Below are 12,687 nucleotides of genomic sequence, written 5' to 3' on the forward strand. Positions count from 1 at the left end.
TTCTCACCTTTTACATTAAGAAAGAGTCGGAAAAAATGAGAACTGGTTTTGAATTAAATACTGAACTGTTAAATGACATTTAAACCCAGATTAAAATTATACTATAAACAATGAAATGTTTTTGTTTTAGAGAAGTGCAGAATTCACTGGGCTTCTTGAAACAATTTATTTCACTTATTGTTAAAAGGAATTTCGTGTAAAACATTTAAAAGTTAAGCAACTTTTTACACTCCACACTTTATTAGGTACATGTTGCTAGTACTGGGTGGACCCTTTTGTCTTCAAAGCTGACTTATTTTTTGGTGGTATGAATTCAACAAGGTGTTGGAAACGTTTCTCAGAGATTTTGCTCCATATTGACATGATGGCATCACAAAGTTGCTGCAAATTTGTCGGTTGCACATCCATGATGATCCACTACACCCCAAAAGTGCTCTATTGGACGGAGATCTGGTGACTGTGGTAGCCTTTCAAGTACAAATAACTCTTACATTACCTGCAGGAAGTAGCATCAGAAGATGCTACACTGTCGTCATAAAGGGATGGACATGGGCAGCAACAATACTCAGGTAGGTTGTGGTGTTTAAACAATTAATACTAAAGGGACTAATTGGATATTTTATCTTTTAGAACATTCTCTGTAAACCCAAACGATGGTTGTGTGTGAAAATCTCAGTAGATCAGCAATTTCTTAAATACTCAGATGACAACCATGCCATGTTTAAAATGACCTAAATCAAATTTTTTTCTCATTCTGCTGCTCTCATTTGAACTTTAGCAAGTCGTCTTAACCATGACTAAATTTATTGAGTGGCTGCCATATGACTGGCTGATTAGCTATTTGTGTTACCAAATAATTGAACAGATGTACCTAATAAAGTGTATTTATTTTAAGGTTCTTTTAGTGGTTTATAAATGTCTTAATGGTCTTGGGCCTTCTTATTTATCCGACTTGCTTTTTAAATTATGAACCCTTACGGACCCTGAGATCCTCTGGTAGCGGTTTTTTCATTGTTCCAAGGGTGAGGACCAAGACATACGGCGAGGCCTCTTCCCATTGTTACAGCCCCTCGTCTGTGGGACAGTCTGCCAGAAAGCCTCAGGGCTGCAGAGACTGTTGGATGTTTTTAAAAAGAGGCTTAAGACCTACCTTTTTAGCTTAGCTTTTAACAAATTTTTTTTTTGATCGTAAGCTATTTTTAATTTTATCTTACTAACCCTGATCAGGGTGGTTGCCATGATGGCAGCCGCTGTAGGACATGGGTGGACTGACTCCTGGTGTGGATGGATCCCCATGATATTGTTTCCTCACAGCAGCATCAAGCCAGATGTTACTACTTTTAGCACAGAGACAGAAATCAAGGAGTCATGCTCAGAATGGGGGTCGGGGGTGTATCTGCTTTGTGTGTATATATGCACGTTTGTGCGTGCAACTATATGAAAGACTGACTTTTTTTTTGTTTTTGTTATGTAGTCTCTTTTGATTTGTGAAAAGGCTTGTTTTTTATAACATGCATAAATAGATTTTTCATATAAAGCACTTTGTTTTGCCCCAGCATGAAAAGTGCTTTATAAATAAAGTTTGATTTGATATTGTGAGTTTAATATGTAATTATTTTTTGCAGCGTAGGACATTACATCATGGATCATGAAGTAAAATTAGTCTTGAGCACACAGTCGTTACACTTAGAGATGAAAAAAGACACATCAGATGTCATGGCATATACAAACTTTGGCAAGCGCTTCTTTATTTACATCCAGACTGTCTTGCAGTGTCACAGCTGTTTTCCCTTTTCTTTTTGTGTGTGTGTTTTTTTTTTTGTTTTTTATTTTTGTAGGGCATAATCACCAAACCCTTTACAGATATACAGTATTATTGTGTATACTATAATCTCCATGTTGGTGACCCTCAGTGTAAACAGAGGGAAAGAGCAGCTCCCACTCTTCAGAAACACATGCAGGGGTTTAGACAAACATGTCAACAATATGTGAGTAACAGAAGACACAGTAGTAATGAAAGACTCTGATTACCAAGCTGCTCAAAGCTGAGGAGTCACAACTCTTGTTTCCTCCAGATGAGGGGGCTGACGATTCAGTGACAACAATAAGAATGCCCTGGCCGTACAAAGAAAAACCACTCCAGCTCAGACACAGGACCAAGACACGACCTATGACTACTGTTTCTCCTCTAGAGTGCAGTTAATATAATTTAGTAACAAAAACACAGCTCAGAAAATAAATCACACCTACAGTTAGTTGCTGGTTGGGCAAGTCATTTTTGGCAAACAGAGTTTCCAGAAGGCATTTCAACAAATGTGCTGAGTCCGCGCTCATCATGCACACTGCTATGCCGGCTTTTTATATTTACAGATACTGTCTCATCGGATGTATCAATGTCCATGGAGCATGCATAGGTTATCGTGAAATCACTTTTCATGGACACTGGGATAATAAAAAGGGGGCTCACCCTTGACAGAGAGAGTCCCGACAGAGTTACAGCACAGTGCAAAGAAACCCCCAAAAGGTTCCGATCTAGAAACTGCTGGGAAAAAAATTTCCATCTGACAGTACAACATATACATAAAAGTCAAGTGTCATTTAAAAAAGGGTGTAAAATGAGATTGGTGCAGATTATATTTTGTGTTACAGCTACTGAGAACGCAAGTGAAGGAGGTCGATTTTGTTGCAGCTCCCACGACAGATAAGGGATGGACCTAAAATAAACCACCCCAAAGCCAAGACAGCACACAGAGGAACACTAACATTCCTGCTCTACTAATTCAAAATTCATGGAGCTCTCATACTGCAACATGTAACTCCTCCCAAAAACAAAACAAACCAAAAAAAACATGGATTCCGTTGTATAATGTACAACTGGCCCTTTAAAGGACACAAATACATATTTACATTCACATCTCTACATAAAAAAAAAATCTTTTTTTTATGAGAAAAACATGAAAAAATGTAGAAATGGACAAAAAGCCCAAAAACACAGAGCTTAAGTGGTTAAAGGTTATTGGGAAAAATGACTGATCAGATGTATTTAAGCCCAGTTCTGTGTTCTTGTCCACTTCTACTTCAGTGATCATGTTCTTCTTCTTGTTGCAGCCTTTGGTAACACCTTCTGAGCATAAAAAAAGGAGGCAATGAGTAACAAATCAGTCAACAGGGCCTGACACATAGAGCCATGTTTTTTCTTTTTTTTCTTTTTAGTCATTAAGTTAAGACAATTATGATCTTCAACACTTGTAATCTCCTTCATTTAACACCACTATGAACAGACACAGAGCGGATAACGTGGTAATACTTCAGTTCAGAAGTCTCTTCGTCTGGTGAAAGACATATTGGGGATTTTGTTACTGATTTAAACTGAAAATGAATGAAATCTACACCTCTGCAGCCACTCAATGTGCCACACCGTAATCTCAGCTTTGCTGGTGTTGTTAATTAACCTTGCAGAAACACTCAAAATAGATAAAATGCACAGTCACACTTCAAATCACACAATAAAATAAAATCTATGATGACTTGGACAACGTAAAAAGGACTTACTCAGAGCAATGTGAGAACTGACAGTAACTGTTTCACTTCATGAAATGTTTGAGTCTAGAAACGCAGCAGTGTGTGAGCAGCTGGTTGAAGATTTGTCCTTTCCTTGTGATATATTTACAAAGCATTGCCACAGAGGGACAACAGCTGATGATTTTAAGTCTTTGTGGTCCAAAAGGGGACAAAAGAAGTGGACACATTGAGTTCTGGCTCTCATACATGCACATGGTGGCTGTTAAAGTCAAAAACACTGATCAGAAACTGAACGATGAACATTTCTTTTAGTTTAGTTAATACTTTTAAAGATTTAACATTTCACTAGACTTCAGTGATGGCCTCACACACACACACACACACATACAGACACACACAGCTCTGAAGTCATATGCAGAAATTCAGAGGGGCCTCTGCTTAGGTGTTGCGAACCGCTAAGGCCTGTTCCAGCTCCTGTCTCCTCTGCTGAATCTGTCATGGGGGACACAAGAAGTAAAACAATGAATACTGCGTAGCTGTAAAGAAGTTTGTAAAAGACACAGAGGTGCTGCTTCTTCACCTTGCAGTAGAAATAACGGCTGACGGCCTCCTGGGACCAGGGTTCATGGTAAAACGCCGCCCTCCTCTCCTCCTCAGGGTTCCCCACTACGTCTGTCATTAACTGCCAACAACAAAAAGCACAAACAGCATTTTCTAGGATTTTTTAAAACAGCATCAGAAATGTTTTTAACATGATTTGTTTGCTTGATAAGCAGGGTTTTACATGTGATTTACACCAGGTACTGAAAATATGAGCTAATCAAAAATTGACAAACTGCAGCCTCTAGAGGGCGCTAGCAGAACTTTGAGGGTTTTATTTGATCTGTTTTAAAATGTGTTTTCAAGCAGTAAGTATAATGTACAATTTATAGAAGCACCAAGTAGTAACTTGTGTCATCTTCACTGGTATAAATCCATGACTGAGTTTTCAGCCTTTACCTCACACTCACGCATGCAAAAGACTTAACTTTCTGCTGTCAGAGGAATGAAAACAATGTGTGTGAATGCAGAAATAGAACAACTGAACCTTAAGGTCTCTGCTTTGGGATTTGAGCCAGTCCTGAATGTAGCCCTTGGGATCTCTGGAGAAGCTGAGCATAAAGTCCCTCTGGATCTTCAGTTGGTTGATGGACTCAATGGTCTCATGGATCTGGAAAAAAAAATAAAATGTTAACATCAATAAACAAGAAGCTCTTCTCTGGAAGGTGGTGACCTTGAGTGTGACGGTTGCAGAAATCTAAGGCAGGAAAGTTGAGCAGATATTAACAGTCTGTCTGCTTCTGATTGGCTAATACTCTGGAATCAGGTTTAAAGGACCTAGTTTCTCATATGTCACTGTTTATATTCTGGCATTTATATTTTATCCATCAAAAAGACTGAATCTAGAAGAAATTAGGAGTACAGCCATTTTTAGGACCTACTACACAAATGAGAATTCACTTCTTATTTGAAATGTCTTAAATATACCAGTTCATCATTTTTCTGCCATATAAATGGCTCCAGGTCATATTAGGTGATTAATTATATCACTAAGAGCTCTTATTCAGTCATGTGCTTTATAAATAGCTATAAAACTTACTGTAACTTCTAGTTTTTCATCATTCTGTGAAGCTCAAACAATAAAAATAAATGTAGCGTCAAAACATTTTCAATTTAATTGTGAGAAAGCTAAAGAAATCCTGTAAATGTAAGCAGTATTTACACTCAGGAAGGTGATGAAAGGGATTTTTTTTTTTCTTGCAACATTATTACTGTGTCCATGATGAGCTAGTATAAACAACGTCATGTCCAGAAGTATTTGGACAAAGAAACATTTTGACCAAGTATCCAGTACTTTGCCCACAAGCTTTTTCCAAGAACCTAAAAGGTTCTTTCACACCAAGGTTTTCTGCAGTTACACCAACGCCTTTAATGTAGGGAATTTTAAGTAAAGTAAGTCAACTGATTAGTAAAAAAGTCCAGACACTGCTGTGCTGGTGCTGCAGGGCACACTGCAGAACATAAACACAGCAGTGAAACCAGCTGAATTCATTCAAAATCTGCTTATGTCACACATTTCTACAGTTTATTTACACATATCTGCTGTGAAATAATCAGAGATAAACATTTATTGCTTTGTTTTGCTGTTATTTTCTACTAAGTCATTTCAAATGCAGTAGAACTGGGTGAATGGTCAAGTTTGAACATTGTGGAAGCAAAAAGTGATGACTCTCCTTGTGGTAAAAATTCAAGTTGGATCTTTTGTTGCTATGATGGAGATTAAAAGTTAGATGACAGGGACAAAAAGGTAGAAATACTCAACTAATTAGAAATGCTCAGCGCTGCAAGCCTTGGTGTTATCAGAAGTAAAACCTTTAGACAAGGGACATTTTAGGAATAAATCTGCTCCCTCAGTACTTTGAGAAGGTCAGGGAAAACACCTCCCAAAAGTCCTCCATTCATAGGAAGTGTCTTTTCAATTAAAATGCAACAGATGACATCATTTATTACAATTTTGCCTTCATACACCACATCAGTGGCTGCTCAATATAACAACCAAGATGTGACTAAAATGCAGACTTTTTGCTTTGGTTCAAGGTGCTTAATAAAAGAAAAACTACTTTAACTGTTTAAGGGCTGTTTATAGGACCAAAAGTAATTGGACAGGTACACCCCTGCCATTGTGCAAATGTAACCTGGTGAAAAACATCAAATAATAAAAGCTGTACTGCAGTATTAAGTTATTTGTCCTTTGCTTCCTGCTCATTCACTGCAGCAACTTCAGCTAAAAGGTTCAAATGCATCAGTAAGACATGAATCTTTGTCAAACATGAACAGCTCCAACATTTAACACAATCAGGTGTGAAATTCACTGCAAGCAAACTACTGCTATAAAGCAGTTCCCACATTGAATTATATCCAATAAAATATGTTCCTCCCATGTTTCATCACCTCAGTGTGACATTGAACGAGCCGTGGGGTGCGCAGCATCAAAGACTGAATTCAGAGGGCATACTCAGAGACAAGTTCACCTTGTTGTCAAGTGAGGCGATTTCCTGCTGGTTTGCAGTGGAGAGAAGGAAGCTGCTCATCTGGCCCTTTAGGGGGTCTTCCACCTCCACGTCGATGTCGTAGCATGCCGTCTTCTTCTGGTCGTTGGGGTCCACACTGAGAGGGATGAAAACGAGAGATGTAGTCAAAAGGATGTAGGGGAGTAAAATGTAAATTTATAGAGGAGCAGCAAGAGAGATGTGCTTTCCGAATCGAGAAGGAGAGATTTCAATAAATCCTTAGGTGAAATCTCTTCCACCTTCTAAGAATACAAAGGACAACAGGATAAAGGTTTTTGAATCAAATCTTTTTCTACAAATACAAAGACATACACACAAAGGTATTTGGTCTTTACTTTTTTTGCCACTTTGCTTTGACGTCTGCTGCCTGATTTTATGGTAAAGAGAGATTATGTACCTGATGACATGGTTGATGACGATGGGGTCGGGGGGCAGAAGGAGGTTGGTGAGGCGCTGAGGTATCTCAGAGAACTTCAGCCGAGGGCAGTCAAAAATCTGCAGCAGAAGGAAAATACAGTCATTTAGAAGATAAGCTCTACAGAGAAGTACATGGTGAACATATGTTGAAACAGAAAAATTATGTTTTTTTAAAAAGTTTATACGTCTTGTTACATCTTATAACGTCTCATTAATACAGTTTGAATAGAAGTTGTTTTCTTCTTCCCTCTTTTTTTCTTGATTTATGATTTTGCACCTTTTTTCATGTTTTTTTTTTTGTCACGATGCAACAGACATGCTCATTAAAGACAGGCCAGTTTAACACCTTGTTTTACAACGTAGATTCTGGTTTGGAGCCGTCTTGCTAATATAAACAAGACAACTCCCTGAAAAAAACATCATCTGGATGGTAACATATGGTGCTCAAAAACCAGGTTGTGCCATCATAGGTGTTGTGTTTTTTTAATTTAGCGTGGAGGGTGCAGCATTTGTGATTACCCAAAACAATCCAGTTTTGATCTGTCAGACCTCTGGACACATTCCCATTTCACTTCAGTCCACCTTAAATTAGCTTAACCCCAGAGTTTTTTTTGTAAGATAGAAGTTTAATTTGCATCTGTGGATGAAGTGATGAATGACGTTGAATGACAACTGTTTTTAGAAGAAAGTCTTCCTGAGGTTTTGCACTGGTTTCCATTATTAAACATGTCTGTTTGCTGTGCAGTCCTGCCTGAAGGATGGAAGAGCACGGTCAAGTCAGCAAAATTCACTGAATCATTAAATGCTATCATGAACCCAAGGTGATCACGTCTCAGAATTCTGACATTTCTGAATGTATGGAAAGGATCCATTGGCCATGATTTGAATGTCCAATGATGACCAGAATTAGTCAACTCACACTAAGATTACATGTCCAGACAAGTCAACCCATGGTTATCCTTACATATGGAACTGGGAAAGAAAATATGTCCTAATTGATCCACATCTAGTTGTTAAATGATAGCCTAAATTAGTAAGGAAAAAATGATTTCACCTATCAAGTATGACAAATTACACAGAAAAAATAAAAAACAAAACATCACCAACTTTGGTCATGGCCATATAAACTAAGTTAAGTAAGATCTGATCTGTCTGAATTCATTGAGATGTGCTTTGTGCTGCATTTTCTTTTCAATCTAACCTTGACTGGTGATTTGTTTTGGGTCATCTCTGTTTTTCTGAAAGAATTCTGCAGGTTTTATGCTGTTGTTTCATCTTTATTGATTTTGTTGTTGTGCCTCAATGAATGCCAAGAATTCTTATGAGATGAAGAAAGTGTCTATTAAACAAAAGGTCAACAGATATGAGACCAGCAGTCAGAGATCTATGTCTAGAAGGAGCTCTGTCCTAAGAACAGATATGTCAGGGCCTTTTTACTTTTTATTTCTCTTTTACTTTTTGTCATTATAGCTGTTGTTATGACGTCGTATCACTTGTCAGGAGAGGCCAAAATCACAAGTGCAGCTGCAGACCTACCCAAGGAGAGTCAGGGAGATGCTGATCAAATTTAAACTTCTATGCTCAATAAACTGCCTACAAATACTTTGTGGTTCTGCTTGAAGTATTTTTCATTTGTATCCAAGACTGGACATTATTACATTTTATATAAGTACATAGAGTCACCTGTTCAATTGCTTGTAAACAGACATAGCTAATCAGCCAAGGCATGTAAACATGGTCAAGATGGTCTGAAAAAGAGAAAATATCCAGCGAGCAGCCAGTTGTCTGGACTAAAATGCATGTTGATGTCAGAAGTCAGAGAATGGGCAGACTGGTTGGCGATTACAGAAAGACAGCAGATGACTCAAACAACCACTGGTTCCAACCAGAACACCATCTCTGAATGCAGAACACATCCATGAAGCAGATGGACATCAGCAGAAGACCACTCCAGGTGCCACTCCTGTTAGCTAAGAACAGGAAACTGAGACTACAAATAACACAAGATCACCAAAACTGGACAGTAGAAAATGGAAAAATGCCTGGACTGATGATTCAAAAATTCAACGGTAACATTCAGATGGCAGCGTCAGATTAGGCATAAAAAAAGTTCAACTAACTAGTTTCTTGAACAGGACAATGAGTTCACTGTACTCTAATGGCCCTCATGGTACTATAGTCCAATAGAGCACCTTTGGGATGTGGGGTAACAGGATATTCTCATGATGGATGCGCAGCTGACAAATCTGCAACCATGTGATGCCATTATGTCGATATGGAGCAAAATCTCTGAGGAATATTTCAAACACCTTGTTAAATTTATGCCACAAAGAATTAAGTAAGTTCTGAAGGTCAAAGGCATTTTAGACTAGAAATGGATGGTAAATGCTTCATGACTGTTCTCCCTGCTAATGAATTAGCTCAGACTTTATTGCACTGCTAATGTTTAAAATGTTACCTATGTGTCTCGCTTATGTGAGCAACAAGTCAGGTTGTTATTACAATTATATTCATAAGAATTAACCCCAAAATGTTAAGCTTTTAAAGTCACACTTGCCCTGTAAATTTAGTGTTTGTCACTTATATTTGTCACATTTTTAATTACACAGTGAGTTTCTCTGGAAAAATCATATTGTCTGTGACATTTTGCAGTTGATGGAGAGTCTTGCACCTGTTGGAAGTACTTGTCACAGTTGATGTACTCCTTGTCATGTGAGTCCTGCAGCTTATTAGTCTTCACGTACTGCCAGAGTGCCTGGATGATGCAGGAGCGAGTCTGAGTGTGAATGCCAAGAAGGCGAGCCAGTCGAGGGTCCAGCTTGAACTGAGGAGGCTGTGAAGACAGCGAAATAGAATTACAGCACTTTTGTACGACTGCCTACATCTTAGCTTTTACGTCAGCTCTGACATCATGATCAACTTAAACCAGCCTGAGAACTGATTTCCGGTTTGAAACAGTCTGAAATGCTCTGGAGATTTTCTGCAAGCCAACAGTTAAAGGCGACATGAGGCCTGCAGGTTGTCACCACAGCAGCTGATTTCATGCTAAGACTTGGCCCCACATTTCTAACTTATGATTCAACTTGTGTGCAGTGATAGCTTGATGCCCTCACCTGGTAGTCCAGCATCAGCAGCAGAGTGCAGCGCACGCTCACGTCTCCTGGCCGCTTCACCTGGAAGCCATCTGTCTCCTGTGTAGTGGGCGTGCGGTGCCACTGCAAGATCAGAAGGAAACTTCAAAGTGTGAAGTCACATTTAGACACATAAATTAAAAGGTTTGCTTCCTTTAGGATATAAAGTTTAGTTAATGAATGGATATAAAAATAAAAACATTATGAATATTAGGTTGGATTTCTGCTAAATGTTACACACCAAACTTTTAAAAGGTCTTTGCTTGTTCATGCATGGGGAACCATTAAAACAGATTTCTATTAATTATGTACAAACATTTGTGAACATTGAAGGAATCGGACAGTAAGGTGTTCCTCTGACTTTTTGTATGCCAGTACTATGTGGCTGAAATTGGCAGGTTTACTCAATGATTAGACACATTTTTCGTTTTATTGTCAGACTTTTAGCCTCAGCTTTACGGTACTGCAGAGAAGAAACACTCTTTCCTTTATGTCCATACCTTTTACTTTTATTATTGTAAAAAAAAAAAAGGAAACTTGGGAATCTCAAGAGTTTTCTTCTTTTTGTGTGGATTTACTCAAAAGATTGAGTAAATCATTTCAGAATCCAGCATATTTTTACCTTGACAGCGCTGTAAGTAAGGTAAGGTGTTCAATATCAACACAACAGCTCTGCTCGGCATGCCACAACAACAAAGACAACAGAAGTTTAACCGCGAGGCTGAATGTTGAAGACACACAATCAGCAAAGTTTGAGAGAAATAACAGAAACATGTTAAGCCTGCACGTCACAACCATACAGAAATGGGGAGAAAAACCCCTCCCTTCATCACAGTGAACTGGCAAGTAGTAAAGAGTTACGCTTTCCTTCAACCAACGTCTGCCTCGTGCAGAATAGTTTAAGCGGTGATTGCACCTCAAGGTAGAATGAAATTCTTTTGATTAAAAAGCATTCAAAGAGAAGCACCAGAGTGCCAGGATAAAATACCCTCTTAAAAAGAGGAACCTTGAGAAGTCATAATTTTCATGCTGAAACTCGTGAAGTGGATTTTTTAATGTCAGTACATTTTTGTGGAGGTGCACAGTGAAGGGCAACTGCAGGTTGTTTGTAAGTAGCCATTTTCTCCATCTACATGTTTAAACAACCTTGTATGCGGGAAATTTAAAAGGCTCCTCCTGTTATATAAAACAGTTTATTAAAGAAGAGAAAGGGCAGTCCACTTTCTCAATCTGTTGTATTTTGCATTTATTCAACAGGGACAAAACAAGGAACTAACGAGGCCAATTTAGATGAATAAACTTCGAGGCTTAGCCATACAAAACTGAATAAGAAGTTTCATTGAAAGAGGTTGCCATTGACCCTGACTAACTGACTGGAAAGTCTAATTCACTGGTTTATGCGGCTTAGAAAAGCTCTTTATTGATATGGAATAAAGTGTTACGAAAGCATGCTGTTCAGCGAACGTCGTCCAGATGGGGTGAAGAGTGAGTTTACATCTACAGTACAATTTGTTTATGGAAAAGTTTGACATTTTGAGAAAATAGGTTTTTAGCCAAGAGGTTAAATGATTATTATGTGGTTACTGGTCAATGGTTCATGACAAACTGTGACTCTAGCACAGCAGAATAATTGTTAATGCAGGTGATGAACTGGCTCCATCTTAAACGGGGGGCACTACAAATAAAAAAAAAAAAAACCTGCTATGCAGCAAGAATGTCACTAAGATTAGTAATGCAGGAAGTAGCTAATGAACATAACTACACAGTTTCAATTCCCTTGTTTTTTTTTTTATTATTATTTAGTATTTGATGATTTCTAACATTTGCTATATTTGCACCATCTTTGGTTCTGATGAATTGTACAGAAGCCTTTAAATATTGGCCCTGCTCATGTACTCTTTTCACCAGTTCTTTACCAGATCTTAAAATTTTCCCTGTTTTTCTAATATCTGTCTGGAAATGGAAAGTATTTAGTTCAATCCAATGTTTGTAAAATGATCTGTTTCTAGGTTTACATGTGAACAGCAAAATGGATTTTTGTGCATCGTTCATATTTACAAAAGTCAGAATCAGTTAAGTCGGGCAGCACAAAACAGTTTTCTTCCTCCAGACTGATGCTACAACCAGAAGCATTTTTTTTTTCGTTCTTACAAACACTGATATGAATAATAGTCTGTGGTTTTAGGGGACTTTTTTTTCTTACCACACTATTTTTTGACTTCCTTGAGTCTCTGTTGGCAACGTCACTGTCAGACTGACCACCTTTTCTCTGTGTTTTGTTATTTAAAGAACAGGCATTCAAGTTGTGTCAATTTTCCCACTAATGACAGTTTTCTCCTTTGATTGTGATTAAATTTTTAAAATAAAACAGCGTTCATTACCACAGTAGACATTTTGGCTCGTCTTAACATGAGTGTCCATAATGTTAAAGTCAGCAGTGAAGTGCAGCCAAACTCGTAATTAAATACATGTGTGCTTCTCTTGCTATGACATATCGAAATGTCTTC

At 38.1% G+C, this 12,687-nt stretch overlaps 1 protein-coding gene across 5 annotated transcripts in view; it reads right to left on the reverse strand.

The window, feature by feature from the left end:
- Positions 1 to 1,806: 1,806 nt before the first annotated feature.
- Positions 1,807 to 12,687, reverse strand: part of LOC121628925 (SWI/SNF-related matrix-associated actin-dependent regulator of chromatin subfamily D member 3) — a 44,258-nt gene continuing 33,377 nt past the window's right edge. For all 5 annotated transcript variants that reach the window (XM_041968343.1, XM_041968342.1, XM_041968341.1 and 2 more), the window contains 7 exons: positions 10,163 to 10,264; positions 9,721 to 9,882; positions 7,030 to 7,127; positions 6,594 to 6,729; positions 4,610 to 4,732; positions 4,103 to 4,204; positions 1,807 to 4,014 (listed from right to left, as the gene is read on the reverse strand). In XM_041968343.1, coding sequence (XP_041824277.1) covers positions 3,961 to 4,014; positions 4,103 to 4,204; positions 4,610 to 4,732; positions 6,594 to 6,729; positions 7,030 to 7,127; positions 9,721 to 9,882; positions 10,163 to 10,264 — 777 coding nt within the window. In that variant the 3' untranslated portion in view covers positions 1,807 to 3,960. The remainder of the gene's footprint in view (positions 4,015 to 4,102; positions 4,205 to 4,609; positions 4,733 to 6,593; positions 6,730 to 7,029; positions 7,128 to 9,720; positions 9,883 to 10,162; positions 10,265 to 12,687) is intronic.

The sequence above is a fragment of the Melanotaenia boesemani genome, chromosome 18 (assembly GCF_017639745.1).
Source record: "Melanotaenia boesemani isolate fMelBoe1 chromosome 18, fMelBoe1.pri, whole genome shotgun sequence".
In the NCBI taxonomy this organism is placed as follows: domain Eukaryota; kingdom Metazoa; phylum Chordata; class Actinopteri; order Atheriniformes; family Melanotaeniidae; genus Melanotaenia; species Melanotaenia boesemani.